Source organism: Drosophila montana, unplaced genomic scaffold, assembly GCF_035044405.1.
Source record: "Drosophila montana isolate Dmon_TW-CO22-7 unplaced genomic scaffold, ASM3504440v1 contig_1505_1, whole genome shotgun sequence".
Taxonomy (NCBI): domain Eukaryota; kingdom Metazoa; phylum Arthropoda; class Insecta; order Diptera; family Drosophilidae; genus Drosophila; species Drosophila montana.
This window is the reverse complement of record NW_026996452.1, coordinates 4,584,757-4,599,963: the sequence shown is the minus strand read 5'-3', so window position 1 is coordinate 4,599,963 and position 15,207 is coordinate 4,584,757. Positions and strand designations below refer to the sequence as shown.

The window sequence follows — 15,207 nt, the reverse complement described above, 5'->3', positions numbered from 1 at the left end:
CTCTCTAACCAACACGCCAGCCAGCCAGCGACAGCAACAACAACAACAACAACAACAAAAACAACAGCAAGTTGTAGATGAAGGCGTCGCATGACCCACGCCAGCTTCCGGCCAGCCGCCGACGCCGCGTTCGGCTTGCAGCAGCAGCAGCAGCAGCAGCACGCAGCAAAATGGAACAAAACGAAATTTCGAAAAAAAATTTCCCAAAGAAAAGTGGGAAAAAAAATTTTGTAATATTGGTACAGCGCAGCAGCAGCGCGCGCCATTGCTGTCTCGCTCTAACCACCGCGGGCAATCGCCTCTTTTCTCTCTCTCTCGCTCGCTCTCTCTCTCTTCCGCTGACCAGCGCCAAAACATTTGGAAGAGCAGGCAAAAGCTCTTCATTCTTTTTTTTGCTAGTGGAAAAAAATCAAAACAACATTTTTTTTAACCCCTTCGCAGCGGCAGCGACGTCGACCGCAGCGTCGACTCACACTCTGGCAGCGCGCTTTGACCGCCGGGTGGTGCAGTTTCTATGTCCAGTACTCTGTCTAGTAAAAACCCAAAAAAAAAATAAATAGGAAAAAAACCAAAAAAAAATTGCAAAAAAATTAGGCGGAAAACGTGAATTTTTTCGCAATTGCAGCTCCGAAGCAACCGGAGCCCCAAACTCCGTACCGAAACGCGTTTTGCACATTGTAGCAAACCTTTTTTGGCCATTCCAGACTCCAGCTTCAACATTTTGTTTGCTGTAGCCTTTTTTTTTTTTATGTTTTTCGGAAATTTTTTGAATTTTTTTTGGAACTTGTTGTTGTTCTTTTTTTTTGCATTTTGGTTCTATTTAACTTCTTCTTTCGCCGTCATCTTTTTATTCATGCCGCTGCTGTCTGGTTCTATTGATTTTTTTCGCATTCAGCGTCGGCTAGGATAAAAACATTTTTTGTATTGTTCAATGCTCAAATGTTTGACTATTCTCCCCCCCCCCCCCCCCCCCCTCCACCCACTAACCAACAACCCTTTACAGCGGCCTGAGGTTAGAATTTCGTAGCTATTGTTGCTGTGCACAAATTTGTTCAACTTTATTGCAATTACTTTAAAAATTGAAGTTGCCAGCGGTTTTCGGGGTTTTCGCGGTCTTTTTTCTTTTGGCATAGGAGTGGGGCACTCCCACTGGCCAATAGCGTTTCGAATTCGTATTGTATCAGCCCTGACAACTGGCCCCATTAGTCAGCTTCAGTCCAGTTTTAGCCTCATACCATGTTGTGCTTTTGCCCCGCTTGGCCTTTCAATTTTCACTTTTTCCTGCTCTTTTTCTACTCTAGTATTTTTTTTTTATTTTTTAATTTTTTTTCCTTCGCTTTTCACTTTAGCGTCACGTTGACTTTTTTCTAATTGAAGTATATAAGTATTAATTGCAATGCTTTGTTGTGAGGCGTGCTGTGGTTTAGGGTCTTTCCTCTGAATGGCTGCCACTGTTGGCTGCACATTGGAACAACAAGCCTCAATGGCTTTTTAATTGGAATCTTAAAGTGAATCAGCTAGGAATTTAACCAATGTTCTACATTGCTTAAAGTCCAAACCATCTACATTTGTTACATATGTAAAAACATGAAAGGTCATCAACAATTGTTTTTAGGGTAAATAGTGCAGCGGATTTTTTGCATATTTTCTGTTCTTCATATTTTCATATATTTTCAAGCCGTTTATTGTATTAAGTTTATCTACAAATTTTATTGGCTGTCTTATGAATTATTTATTAAATACATGCTCAATATATTATTATTGCAACTCTGCTAAGGAATATTTTCCCTTGATAGACTTTTGAAAAAGATTTAGCCGCATATATTTTCTAAAAAATAAAATACTTTTAAGCTACATATTTATCGATTCCTCTATATAATTAAAGTATTTATTAAAATATGCATTCATTTTTCATTTGCACTCTATATTCTGACTGTGTATTCCCTATAATAAGTATTTATAAGTTAATATTCAACAAACGGTGAAGATAGTATCTTTAAAATTGATACGCTCGCAATACATATATAAAAACTGTAATATTCTTCTTCTTTTTTTTACATGTATGCATCTTATTTTATTTCAAATTCAGTCTTAGGGCCCAATCACCCGCATCCCACGTCTTCAATCAACTCTGCTCTAAAAGTGACTCTCGCCTGTTTCTCAACACTGTCAAGCTAGTGAAGAGTAAAAAGCTAAGCTGACTGGAAGCTAACTCGACCTATAGTCACTCTTACAAAATACTGCATATACCAGCCTGTTACAAAACTGAAGAGTTTTCATGCAAGAGTAACATATCTGTACCAGTAAAAGGACGTATATAAAGTCCAGTCTTTATACTATGATTTCTTGCTCTTTTAACTAAAATACTTTTTAATTCATATACTTTATTTATACTGTTCTCTATAATTATATATACTCTTCCCTACATTCTTCGCACGGTCAATAAATCTGTAAATACTCAAACGCACATTTTACACAATTCTAATATACACATTTAAATTAAGTGCATTTTCATTTCTTCTTCTTCTAAGTTAGCCATTAACTTGTTAAGAATTGTGCGCAAATCAAGTCGAAATCAATTTCAAGTTGGGTTAGTTCTCAACTTAGCTCGGAGAAAATTAAGTGCAATTTCTTTCAAAATTAATTAGTAAACTCAGCATTGCCCCCCTCTCTTTCTCTCTCTCTCTCTCTGTCAGCTAGCTAATTTAACTAATGCAAGTGACAACAAGAAGTCCAAGTTGTTGCCTCGTTGATTGTTGATTTTAAGCTCCGCTCGTTCATTGTTGAACTTTAAAAAATTAATTAACTGCGGATATCCTTTAAAAATCATTCGACAGGGTCGTCGCATCGAGTTTTAAATTGCTTTTGCAGGGGCAAAGCTTCTCGTTAACAAATGATTTCCATTGTGGGAGGTGGATGGGGCGGGTGGGGGGCGAGGGGGGGAGACCCTTTCCAGCTGCGGACACGCTCGACTCGTCGTTGTCCTTGGAGACAATCAATCTCCATTCAAAACAATAATTTCAACGCACGAAAAAGTGAAAAGCGAGCCAATGCAAAGAACTCGACTCAGTTCAGACCAAAAAAAAAACGAAAAAAAACACAAGCAAAGTTCAACGCGTCGCGCAAAGAAAAACTTGTTTACATCTTGAAAAGCGAAAAAAAGGAAACACGCGAAAAATGCAACAATAAAAAGCAAAAGCAGAAAAAAACTCGAAGAACTTTTTTGCTGCGTGGCACGCGAGAGCGAAACGCAGTCAAGAGCAAGGATATTCATGAAAGGAGCAGCAGGAAAGGTACGAGAAAAAAAGTTGTGCGTTGCGTGGCAAAAAGGGACAGCCAAAACTGGAGGATGCTGCTCAAAGGACACGCTACATCTTTTTTTTAGCGTCGCGTCTGCTTGCCCAGCAGAGCTGGGGACAGCGCACTTTGTTAGCTGAACTTAGGACTGGAACTGGCCATGGGAAGGGGAACTGCGACAGCATCTACCTCGCTCCCGCTCGTTCGTGTGGCAACAGACAGCCACGGTTTGGGTGTTCGGTCAGTTGCCGGCTGAAGTTTGTCGAGTGAAAGTGCAATGGGGTTTGGGCAGCGGCTGCCCAAACGGGCTCAGCGGGGCAGCGGAGGTGTTGCCAGCCGAGGGTTTGGGGGTGTCGCGGTAATGAGCTGACCTGAAGCCGCTCGCTGCTGTACGCTGCCATGTTAAGGTACTTGTATTTATAGCAGAACTTTGCCTTCGACTTACAACACTGCAAATTGATAAGGCGACTTGCAACACTTTAAAATCAACTGCAAGAGCTTTCTGCTTGTACTCTTAATATTTAATTAACTATAAATATCTATTTAGTGTTGTTCCCAAGAAAGTTCAGTGGAGCCAGTGTTGTAAAACGGGATACACGAAATCGAACTGAAAGGCAGGGCATTGATTCAAACCAACACACTCTGTACTTATTTTAGCTTAGCAGCCATGCTTATTTTTAGTATAGAACATAATTATAAGCTTGCGAGCAAGCTTTGAAATAAGACTAGCGCTTGGCTGAGACAAATTTTAACCAAAGCCAAAGGCTGTTCGAATTGAAACCGGATCCTTGTTGTGAATGACCGCGTCGCTAGGATAACTGGTCTCAGCCTCAACTGATGAAACATCAAACGTTCTAAAAGTAGAAGTCTATTGAATTATTCTGGAAAAACAAGCCGCAAAGTTAACGTCCATCGGCTCACATATTTTTAACCCGTTAATTGCCGTAACTAGAATTTCAATTAAATCAAATTTTTTCTAAGGGGATATACTCATTTAACTATCTCAATGCTAGCTGCCCTCGTCGTCCTTTTCAAGCTGCGCTCATTTAATTCACTTAGCGCGACAAGTTCCAGGTCACATTAATTATGAGCACTTCCTTTTGGCCACTTTCAAGCCCCACCAACCCGCCCACATTTAACACCGACATATAGTCGAGCGCCAAGTGCAGAATTGAGCGGCCAACTTTGGTCAAAGTTCGCTTAAGTCAAAAAGTCAAAAAAAAGAGGCTGTGAAAACTTTCAAAAAATTGTAAGACTAGGCAGGAGGGGTGTTGGGATTGGGATACTCACATCGACATTGCCGTTCCACATGTAGTGCATGCCAACGGCAGCGCCGGGATCGTGATGCGTCTGCCCGGTCATGTGCTCGGCCATCACGGCGCTCATCCAATGGACCAGGCCCTGGGTGGGATTCTGTCCCTGCACGCCGCCGATCGGCATGTTGACAGCGGCGGCAGCAGCGGCGGCAGCGGCTACAGCGGCAGCAGTTGTGCTGTTGTTGTTGCTGCAGTTGTTGTTGCTGTTGCTGCTGCTGCTGTCGTGAGTTCTGCAGGTGGCAGCGGCTGCTGTTGGCTGCGCGTTGCCTGCTTCCGGTGGTGATTTTACGGAATTGCCGTAGTTCGTACGCGTCTGGGTTGCGGGCTGATTCAAATTAATTGCGGATCCAGCGGCTGTCGCTTGGCTGGCGTCCACGGGCGGCGTTGGCGGCGTCGCTGGACCAGAGCCCGGCAATAGTCCTGAGCCAGGTCCGGTAGCGCCTGTTTGGTGTGAATTGTGTTGATTGTTGTTGTTGCTGTTGTTGTTGACGACTTCGCTTTGCGGCCCGTTGCTCGTTGACCAGGCGTAGCCGTTGTTGTTGTTGTTGCTGTTGTTGCTGTTGCTGTGTTGGGGTTTCTGCAAAGTAAAAAATTGGTTGTTTTGTTTGAAAAGGGTTTTTCATATTTTTCTTGTTGGCCCAAGCATTGAGCATGAAATATTAAATGATTTTTTGATGATTTTTCATGTTGTTGTTGCTGCGCCTATTTTTTTGGGCTACCCATAATTAGCGTAAACAAACAAACCCAATTTTATATTTTTCTTGCGCTTCTTTACATTTAAGGTAAGGGCTCAACACAAGTTGGAGACGGGTCTCGTTTTTTTTTTATTTTTTTTTTGTATATACTTTAATTGGATTTTAAAGCCAATTATGTCTGTTCAGATGGGCTGTAAGAGGACTGAAGAGCCTGTTCGCGCTCATATCCATGGAATTTAAGTCTTATAGCACCACAAAGCACAGTTGTGAAAAGTTAGAGCTAAGTATGATATACAAATTTATTTTAATACCCTTCCTACAGCTTCTTTCTTAGGAGAAGTCATTCAAGAGTTGCAAGAAAATATGAGAAATTCCCAAAGCCAGATTTCAATATAATTAATGTTTTCAATGTGAAATCCCAAGAAAAAGTATCTTAAAGTGAACTAAACCCAGCAATATTTGATACAAGCAAAATATCAAAACCAAAAATCATTGTTTTCTTCAATTATTCTTATTTGTTTTATTTGTCCATATTTATATATGCCTTAAGCTCGGCTGGCTTATAGAGTCGTAGATTCCTTAACTTAAATAAAAGATGTTAAATCAATTTTGATATAAAACCAAGACATTATCGCATATAAATCGTCAGCAGAGAAAGTATGTCAATTATGCATATATTCACACGTAATTAATAAAAAACTTTTGTTAAATAGTTGCCCAACTTTGCAGACAACTTTCATACTAACATGCTCTGCCAGCGCCACATTTGAAACTTTCTCAAGGACACGCTGCTGCGCCTTAGTTGCTGCCACATCCTGCGGCTTCAGCTGGCTGCGCTTGGCTGACTCCACGGCGGCAACACAAACAGCTGAGAACAACAAATTGCTCGACAGGTGTCCTGGCGGGGGCGTGCCAGCTGCTGTAAATTTCGCCGGGGGCGTGGGCGATGGGGTTTGCGGGCACCAACGGCTGGCCTCGCCTTGTTGTTGCTGCTGTTGCTGCTGCTGCTGCTGCAGAACGGCGCTGGCGAAGAGGCTCGTGTAGAATTCAGCGGGCATAAGAAAGGGCGGTGGTGCGGGCGTGGCAGCACTTAGCGCTTCCATATAGCTGCCCAAGTCGTGGGCGCGACGACGCCGCAGCTGATCCTTCAGCATGGCTGGCGCTCAAATGTAGGCAACACTTTTTTCACACACTGTCTCTGACAATTTCACTTTCGTTAGGCAGAGGCAGCGGCAGCGGCTGGTGGGAGTGTGTCTAACTCGTGCGCCGCTCGTTCGATTTACACATGCAAACAAAGCTGTGACCGAGCCGCAGGCGTAAAACAAAAAACAAAAAACACAACAAGTGGCATAAAGAACAAAAAATAAACACAAAAAGTTTTTGCTGGCGCTGTTTTTTTTTTTTGTTTTTATTTATTATTTCTTTGGCTAAACTTTTATTTTATACGAGAGGCCGCACGAAAAAGTTTTGTTAGCATTTGATATGCTTTATTTGTGGCTGCGACGCGTCGCCTTTTTTACCCCAACACTATTTTGTATTTTTAGATGCAGTTTTGTTCAAATAAAAATTCGAAAAAAAAACCTCTCGGCAAATGACCTTGAAAAAGGTTTTTGTTGTTTTTTTGTTTTAGTTTTTCTATTTTATTTCGCTTTTATTTGGCATTTTAGCGGTGCTCTTTGTTTAGTTTACATTCGGTTGAGAAATTGTGTATGATTTATTTGTTGCTTTAGTTGATTTGTTGTTGTTGTTGTTGCATTTCCATTTGCTGCCACACTTTGTGGCAGGTTGCGTGTGATGTGTGGTAAACGCTATTTTTCCCATGATATCGCTCAGATTGTCGCTGTTTGGAGTGCACGGATTTTAGATTGGTTTGTTGGTTGTCGGTTTCACTGAAGAGCTTAAAAGTATCAAAGGGCTAAGGGCCCTACAATTTTATTGGCTAAATGAAGCTAATAGAGTTTGCTCAGCTAAATAATAGAAAACTCAGATCTAAATAAACTGTTAGGGACAAAATTACACAGTTTTAAATATTATATAATTAAATAAATATTTGAATAAATTGCTATAAAATAATTAAAATTAAATTCTTTAAAACAATGTTTGACTTACTTGAAAATAAATTAAATAAATTACTTAAAAATAAAAAATAATAAATTTTACACAAGAAATGTCTTTAAATATTCATACTTATATTATTTTTCGTATATTTATTCTTTTTATTACTACTTGTTTATATTTTGCAGCTTCATATATATTTTATAGATTTAATTATAATTAATATTTATATTAAAATGCCATTTATTATTTTGAAATATTTTGCACTTTGTGCGTTTTAGGAACTTTTTGTTGCAAATTGTACACTTCTTCTTTGGTTTCAACTTTTTACATGATTATTTAATTGTTTTGCACTTTCTTTAGGAACTTTCGTTGCGGCATAGATTACGTTGTCTAAGCCAAAGCACACGCTGCGCGCATTTAGCACACTCTTTGATTCATGTCGTATACGTGACGTAGCACACACACATATATATTTCTGATATATATCAGATGTCAGATCTTAGACAAATCGAATGCGCGGGCTCTTGTTCACGCTGTGCTGGAAATTGAGGCGTTAGTCGTATGCATATTACGCATACGCCGCGTTGCAGCTGCTGCTAAACGTTGCGGCTTGTCAAGTATTTGTATGTGTGTGAGTGTGTGCGTTTTTGTGTGTGCGTGGGATTTTATGTCGAGTCCTTGTCTCAGTCCCGTCCGTCTCTGTCATGCAGTCAGCGAGCGTGGGATAGCTTGCAACAACTGAACAACAGAAACTCAAAGTGCAGCAGCTGAAGCTGAAGCTGCCGCAAAAGAAATTGCGAGCGCGCGCGAAGCAGTCAAATATGTATACAAAGAAACACACACACATAAACACACTCACATACATACATGCTGTGTGTGTGTAAAAACTGTTTTGTATGTTGTGAATGTTTTCTTTTTTTTCTCCTTGCTCTGCTGCCCGCGTCCCTGCAACGTGAGAGCAATCTCAGAGTCAGCTCGAGTTTTTGTTGTTCTCTGTGTGTGTGTGCATTTCTTCTTATTTATTTTTTTTTTGCTTGCTTTCATTTTATTTTTTCTTATTTTATAATTTTTGCTCCTTGCTCCTTTTTTATGCACGCTGCCGTTATAAAGACATACATTCGCAGCGCACTGCAGCATTTTCTTGTAAGAAAACGTAGCGTATATGAAAAAAATATAGCTGAATTTGCGCGATGTCCTGCAGGCCGTGGGATGTTCTAGCAAAGGGGACGCAGAGGGTGTAGGGGGGGGGGGGGGGCTGTTAGCTTGGTTTATGTCACAGGGGTGGGGGTGGGGGAGGCGCTGGTCTAGTAACTTTGTGCATTTGGTGCAAGGGTTTCGGTGCTTGGGCTACAGCACGGCAGATTGATTTTCTTTTATACGGTTTGCTCATCTTTGTGATTTTTATTATGTTTTTTCTTGCTGCTGCTATTTCATTTTATGTGCGTGCGTGTGTGTGTGTGTGTTTGTTAAAAAGTTCTAAGTACTATAGTTATTGTAACTGAAACTGAAGACGCGCCGCTGTTAAGCATTCTGTATACTCTATGTATGCGAACTCGAAACAAATCAAATGCCAAAAGAAAATAAGCCAGACATTTGCTGAAAATTGGAAAAGTGTTCAAGCTTCAAACGAGGCAGCTTTGCGACAAAGTATAAACAAATTTGTGGTTCTTAGAAGTCTCAGCATAGAAACAATCTCAGAATATAACGTTTGCCATAATCTAGAATATAGTATATACGCCTATTCGAAGTCTAAATCGCAATAATCTCACAGAATTTATCTCAGAATTGTATGCAAATTGTTTATCAGGCGTGTTTATCTAAGCCTAAATTGCCACAAAATATGCGCACGAATTAAAGCGACAACAGAATAAATGTAAACAAAACACAATTAAATAACAACATTTTTAAATAAAATTGTTTTGCTCTTCAAAAATAATATTGATTTAAAGTTTTTTTTATTTAAAAGCTTTGCCAATTTTATAATTTTTTTAAAGCTGTAGCTCAATAGTGTGGAATTTAAGAACTGCCTAATCAAATTATTATTATATTATCAAGATCTTACAGTCTGATGTGCCATTAATTGCATTAGCTTAATGCAATACAACTTACTAAAAGCTTTAAGCTCCTTGCCTGAATATAGAACATACGAAAGAAATGCTCAAAAGTCTATACAAATTATTGCTAAGTGTTTAGAACGCTATTTTCGCAAAGTTATGCAGCACTGTTTACCATAATACTGATTTGTTTATTCAAAATGAACGATATCTAGTGTTGTGTAAGGCTAAGAATAGTTGTTGAAAAATGCTCAAGCTAACTGGGTTAGCCAACACTGCAATTAGTGTTGCACTTGCAGTTATTTCAAGTAGAAGAAACCGGATCGTACTACACGAAACGTGGAGAACTCGAATGTGAATAGACAGATTTTGGCTGTCTTAAATGGGGCACCTTTTAACACTAAAATATTTTTAGAAAAAAGAGTGTTAAGCAGTCATACAAATAGTGCATCAAAGGTCAGCCACTAAAACGACGATCTAAGTAGCGGAAAATTCTTCAATCGAGTTATATAGAAAGATAAGATGCAGCCAAAAGCTTGACTCCACCCAGGGCAGCTGGTCTTAAGATGGAATTTCCCACGGTACGTCAGGTGAGGTAAGTCAGGTTGTTGTTGCTGTTGCAGCGCGTAGCACTTGTAGCTGTTGATGACGCTTATAATTGGGCTGTGTGTGTGTCTGTGTCCGTGTCTGTGAGTGTGCTTGTGTGTTGGTGTGTTTGTCATGTGGCGCCCGGACCTAGCATGCAGGTTAGTTAGCTGGAAAACACGCGACGCGTACGCGGCACGTCGCGCCGACGACCAATAGATTTGGCCAAACGCAAGCGAACTGAAGACAACGACAGTTGCAGCGCGCCAAAGGCCACGGACACATGCAACAATCGTGAACGTCGCAGCTGGCGTCGGCTGCGCCGGAAGCAGCAGGATAAAAGCGGCGACTTATGCCAGCAGCAGCAGCAGGAGCAGGAGCCATGTTTGTTGTAAGTAGCAGAAGCAGCAGCAAAAATGGCGCGCGCGAAGAGGAAACTCAAGAAGTAGCAGCAGCTAGGTCCAGGGCCAGCACACACACAGGCACACACACAAGCACACACACAGACACACACAAGCGGCAGTAGCATAAAAAAATTCAAGTGAAATTGTATTTTTTTTTAGCTGCCTTCACATGAAGCAAAAAATAGCAGCGACTAAAAGAAAATACATTACAAAAGGCAGCGGCGAGTAGCAAAAAAACGAAATAATAACAAAAAGTTGTAAAAGAAAAGCGAAACCGTGTGATGTCCTGGCACACACACACACAGCCATACACACACACACACACATTCAAATATATATATATATATATAAAGTGCTGGCAGCAGCAGCAGCAGCAGCGCGGCGACAACACATCGAAGAAAGGATAAAAACATTCAACATTCAAGCGCGCTGCGCTGCCAGCAGCGACGCCGACGCCGGCGTCGACGTCAAGCGTCAGCGCTTGGCCGTTAACATTTCATGAGCGCCAATTTCTTTGCCTTCATTTTGTTTATTATATGTTTGTTTTTTTTTTCTGTTGCTGTTGCTATTCCTTCTGGTTGTTATTTCTGCTGCTTGCACATTTCGAGGACTTTTTTTTTTTTTTCTATATTATTTCCCAAACTTATTTCTTTATTTTCAAAGCGCATTTTCTTGTGTTTTTCTCGATTTACGTTATGTGTTTTTTTCAAATCTTTTATATGTTTTATTTTGCTTTTATTTGATCATCCGAAATAATTGCTCAATAAAGCTATATTGTTTTCGGCCATGCTTACAGGACTTTATAGCTATTACAGCATCAAGCCACCTAGTCGCCCTCCCGCTGCGTCCTAAGCTGGCTTTTCCGTACTGTTTCTCCTTTTTGTTAAGCGCCTTTGAAACAACTTAACAAACGGAACAAGAAAACTTTTAGCCCGCAACTGCAAGGCTTTGGCAGCGCTGCTCGCGTCGACGTCGACGGCGACGGCGACGTCGTAAATGCAATGCGCACAGCAAAATATAAAAAAAAAAAACAGAAAAAAAGTAAAACAGAAAACAAGTATCCTGAACCGGGACCTGAAGCATATGTTTTTATGTGCGTTGCTTTTTTATGTTCTAGGATTGCGCTTGCCGCTTGCAACGCGAATATTCCTTTTACAGCAGACACACACACGCACACACACACACGCACAGGCACACGCACACCCTCACCTAAGCCCACACACAGCAACATTTCCAAGTAATATGGTTTTCCTTCTGCATTCGCTGATAACAGCAAAGGATATGCTCCTGCCAGTTCTCGCCGGAGATAAACCTAAACGTCGCCTTTGAGGTGAGCTGCATCCGGCGTTAAGCGGAAGCGAGAATCGCCGTAGAATAACGTTAACGGATAATTGAAATTAAAGGTCAGGCGTGCAGGAAACGGCTCCGGGTAAGAAATAGGCGCACATAAATGTGGGAAATAACAAGCAGCTCTATAAACTCCATAATCTTTATAATATGCTTAGATGTAGTTTCAAGCCAAGAGATATTATTCACGAATGTCTTAAACAAAAGATGTCGAAAGATGGGAATTTCCATCTCTATTTCTATGTTATATAATAGGGATTCTTGGGTAAAACTAATCAGTAAGATAAATAAGATAAAGAGCCAAGAGATATTATTCAAGAATGTTTCTCTGACCATTCCTATCTCTATTGTAATATTATGTTATAGAAATTCTAGGGTAAAACTTATCTATTAGCTAAGCACATTAAAGGAAATACAACACTAAAAAAGAATTCTGGTTCCATTTACTTTATATAATAATTTCAGCTTCTCTCTTATCTCTATAAAGAGCAACTCCTTTGTAACCCTGACCTGCCCCACTTTATTCAGCTGTAGACAATATTTCTTAGGGCTAAGGTCTAAGTTTATGTAAGTCCTTTAGAGCTGGTTTTAGTTACTTTATTTCAGATTCTCTTCGATTCCATAAGAGTCTACAGCTTCTCTCGTATCGCTATAAAGTGCAAGTCCTTTTTACCCTGACCTGCCCCGCTTTAACTTGCTGCGAACAAGTCAAAGCCTCAACAAGGCTCTACAAGTTGTTTTTACCTTTTGCCATAAAGGACATTTTGATGTCCATATTCAGACCCAACTGTTGCATCCTTTCTTAACATGCGGAGCGTAGCTCTAGTATATTCGATTGCAGAGCTTTTCGTTGAAAGCTTGAAAGCGCAACACTTTCGCTGCCTAATTATGGCATATCCTGTGCACGAACCAGCTCAGCAAAAAATGTCCTGCGTGCACAAAAAGCAGGCGCAAGCTTTTAGGCTTTGCGCTCAAGAGCGCAAGAAACCAGCTCAAAAACTGGCCGCGCTCTTTAAATCAAGCAAAGAGCAAGAAGTTGCCGCCTCTCTCTCGCTCTCTCTCTCTCGCACTGTGTGTGTGAATTTGGGGGCGTGTTTGTTGTCATGTTTTTTACTCGCTGTCATTTTTTGCCTCTCGCTTTTTTGTCCCCCCCGTTTGTTTTTTGTGGCCTTTAAGTGTTATTGGATGATTTCATGAAAATTGATTTGGAGCACGCCCCCTTGTCGGTGGCAAGTGGCAAGTGCTGCTGTACTTAAGTGCAACTCACCCGAAACTGATGCTCCACGGGACAGTCCAAGTTCAGGGCATAATCCTCGACAACGGCGCCCAGCGATGAGTTGGCAGATGCCTCGCCAAAAACCTGCTCGATTTTAATGGCCGGACTCAGCAGCGTGCTCCCAGATGCAGTTCCCGTTCCACTCACTGTTCCCGTTCCCGTTACCGTTCCCGTTCCGTTAACTGGAACTGCAGCGGCTGCAGCAGCAATTATTGGCGTCCCCTCGGCTGTGCTCTGGCCAAGTCCAAGATTGAGTCCAAGTCCAGTTGCGGCATGGTTGCTGCTGCTGCTGTTGCTGTGGCTGCTGTTGCACGGTGTACAGGGCGTGGGCGGGCAGGGCGTGGCCGCATGTCCCTCGTGATAGGGTGTCACAACGAACGAGGGATACGATCGGAACTGATGGTAGTCGGTGTGTGGATGATGCGCCAGCTGTGGTCCTTTGTACCAGGTACCATGCATAATCATTTAAACAGATCAACCCGCGGCGTTGCTCAACACTGCTTTTGGCACTCAGCACTTTTAGTATTTGAAAATATTTAATTTTTTTTGCCACTTATTCGTCTTTTCAAGCACTTTTGTATCGCGTTTCGCTTCTGGTAAATCATTTGATATTTTTTATTGCTGGATGGGACAACTCTAGACTTTATGGAAAGTATAATATTGTTAGTTTCCTTTCCAGTTACTTTGTCTCAACTTTCTTTTGTACATCTTTATAATGTTGAGCTGCAAGTTCTATATATTCTTCAGCTACTTTAAGAGAGTTTAAGATGTGCCCAAAAAAGACGGGATCTTATTCTTCCTATTTCTAGGCATGAGATTTATATAATTGGTCTGCTTACTTTTAAAAAGTCTTCAGCTAAGTTGGCAGATAATCCGGCTATAACCAAGCTGGGATCAGAGTCCCAACTGTTGACATATGATTGATTCATTAAAAACGGACTTGAATCAATACTTAGTAATAAAATCTTGCCTGTAGCTACAATTTCTTGATTCGTTTGCATGCACTTTTCCAAGCCTGGGGAATACTTCTTACCAAATTCTCAAATTTTATTATATATATATATCTTTTTCCATGCATATTTTTTTTCAGCAGATACTGCATTCGATAAGTCTGATTAAGAATCAAAAAAAAATTATAATTTGAATAGAAATTAAAAATTTGTGATATTTTGTCAACTTTATTTAACTACCAGCTTACGTAACATTATTTTATCATTTATTGTTATTTTCTATATAAATCATTAACAAGTAGATCAACTTTCTGAGATTAGAAATACAAATTTACGGGATTTTGAATGCTTGAAATACATCGCAGTCACGTTTTGGATACTCTATTTCGAATACTCACATTTTGATTACTCTCTTTCATTTATAACCCAGTCAAATCTATTTCAAATACTCTCAATTTGATTACTCTAATTCATTTAGACCCTAGTCAAATATATTCTTGACTAAATCATTTAATATTCGTAAACAGGTATTTTTTATTTACTTGACTTTCACTTTGAAGCAGTCCACAATCAAAATGCTTGGCAATTAGCACTTTTGTTATTCTGAGTGTACTCAAAATGGCGTCACAATATTCATTCACTTTTGACCGCCGATTCATTCACAAACGATTCAATACATTCGTTTTGACTGCACTTCTTCGTTTTTTATTTTTATTTGGTTGGCTTTCTTTCTTTCTTGTTGTTGTTGTTGTTGTTGTTGTGTTTAACAATATGTTGCACTTGCTTGTTGTTGTTGTTGTTGTTGTTGTTGCACTTTTTAACGCGCTTGTTAATTGTGAATGCAGAGCAAAGCCAGCTGCAACTGCGGTATGGCGAAAATGCGTTGCACTTGGCGACTGCAACAAAATTCTTGGCGTAACGCGCGAGCACAAAAAAACGCTCGACTCTTGGCAAACGCGCGCGAGACTGTTGGATATTATTGGTAACTGGATACTGGCTACTGGTCTACTGTGCTGCTGTGCTGCTGCCTGGTACAGTGGCTACTCGATAGTCTGTGGCCCGGTCTCTTGGCGCTGGCAAAAAAAATTGCTGCCAGCTCGCAAGAATTCCGAACTCGAATGCTGACTGCGGCGACGAAAAAAACATTCAAATGCCTTCGCCGCCAAATCGCAGCCACTGCGACGACGTCGACGGCAGCAGTGGCCCCACACACACACACACACAA

The 15,207-nt window shown here is 40.7% G+C and overlaps 1 protein-coding gene across 1 annotated transcript in view; it reads right to left on the bottom strand.

Moving 5' to 3' along the window:
- Positions 1-14,686, bottom strand: part of rn (rotund) — a 43,131-nt gene extending 28,445 nt beyond the window's left edge. The window contains exons 1-3 of the mRNA XM_064693046.1: positions 14,525-14,686; positions 13,024-13,673; positions 4,588-5,190 (exon numbers count right to left, since the gene is read on the bottom strand). Of these exons, the coding sequence (XP_064549116.1) occupies positions 4,588-5,190; positions 13,024-13,497 (1,077 nt within the window). The 5' untranslated portion in view covers positions 13,498-13,673; positions 14,525-14,686. The remainder of the gene's footprint in view (positions 1-4,587; positions 5,191-13,023; positions 13,674-14,524) is intronic.
- Between the last annotated feature and the right edge of the window lie 521 nt (positions 14,687-15,207).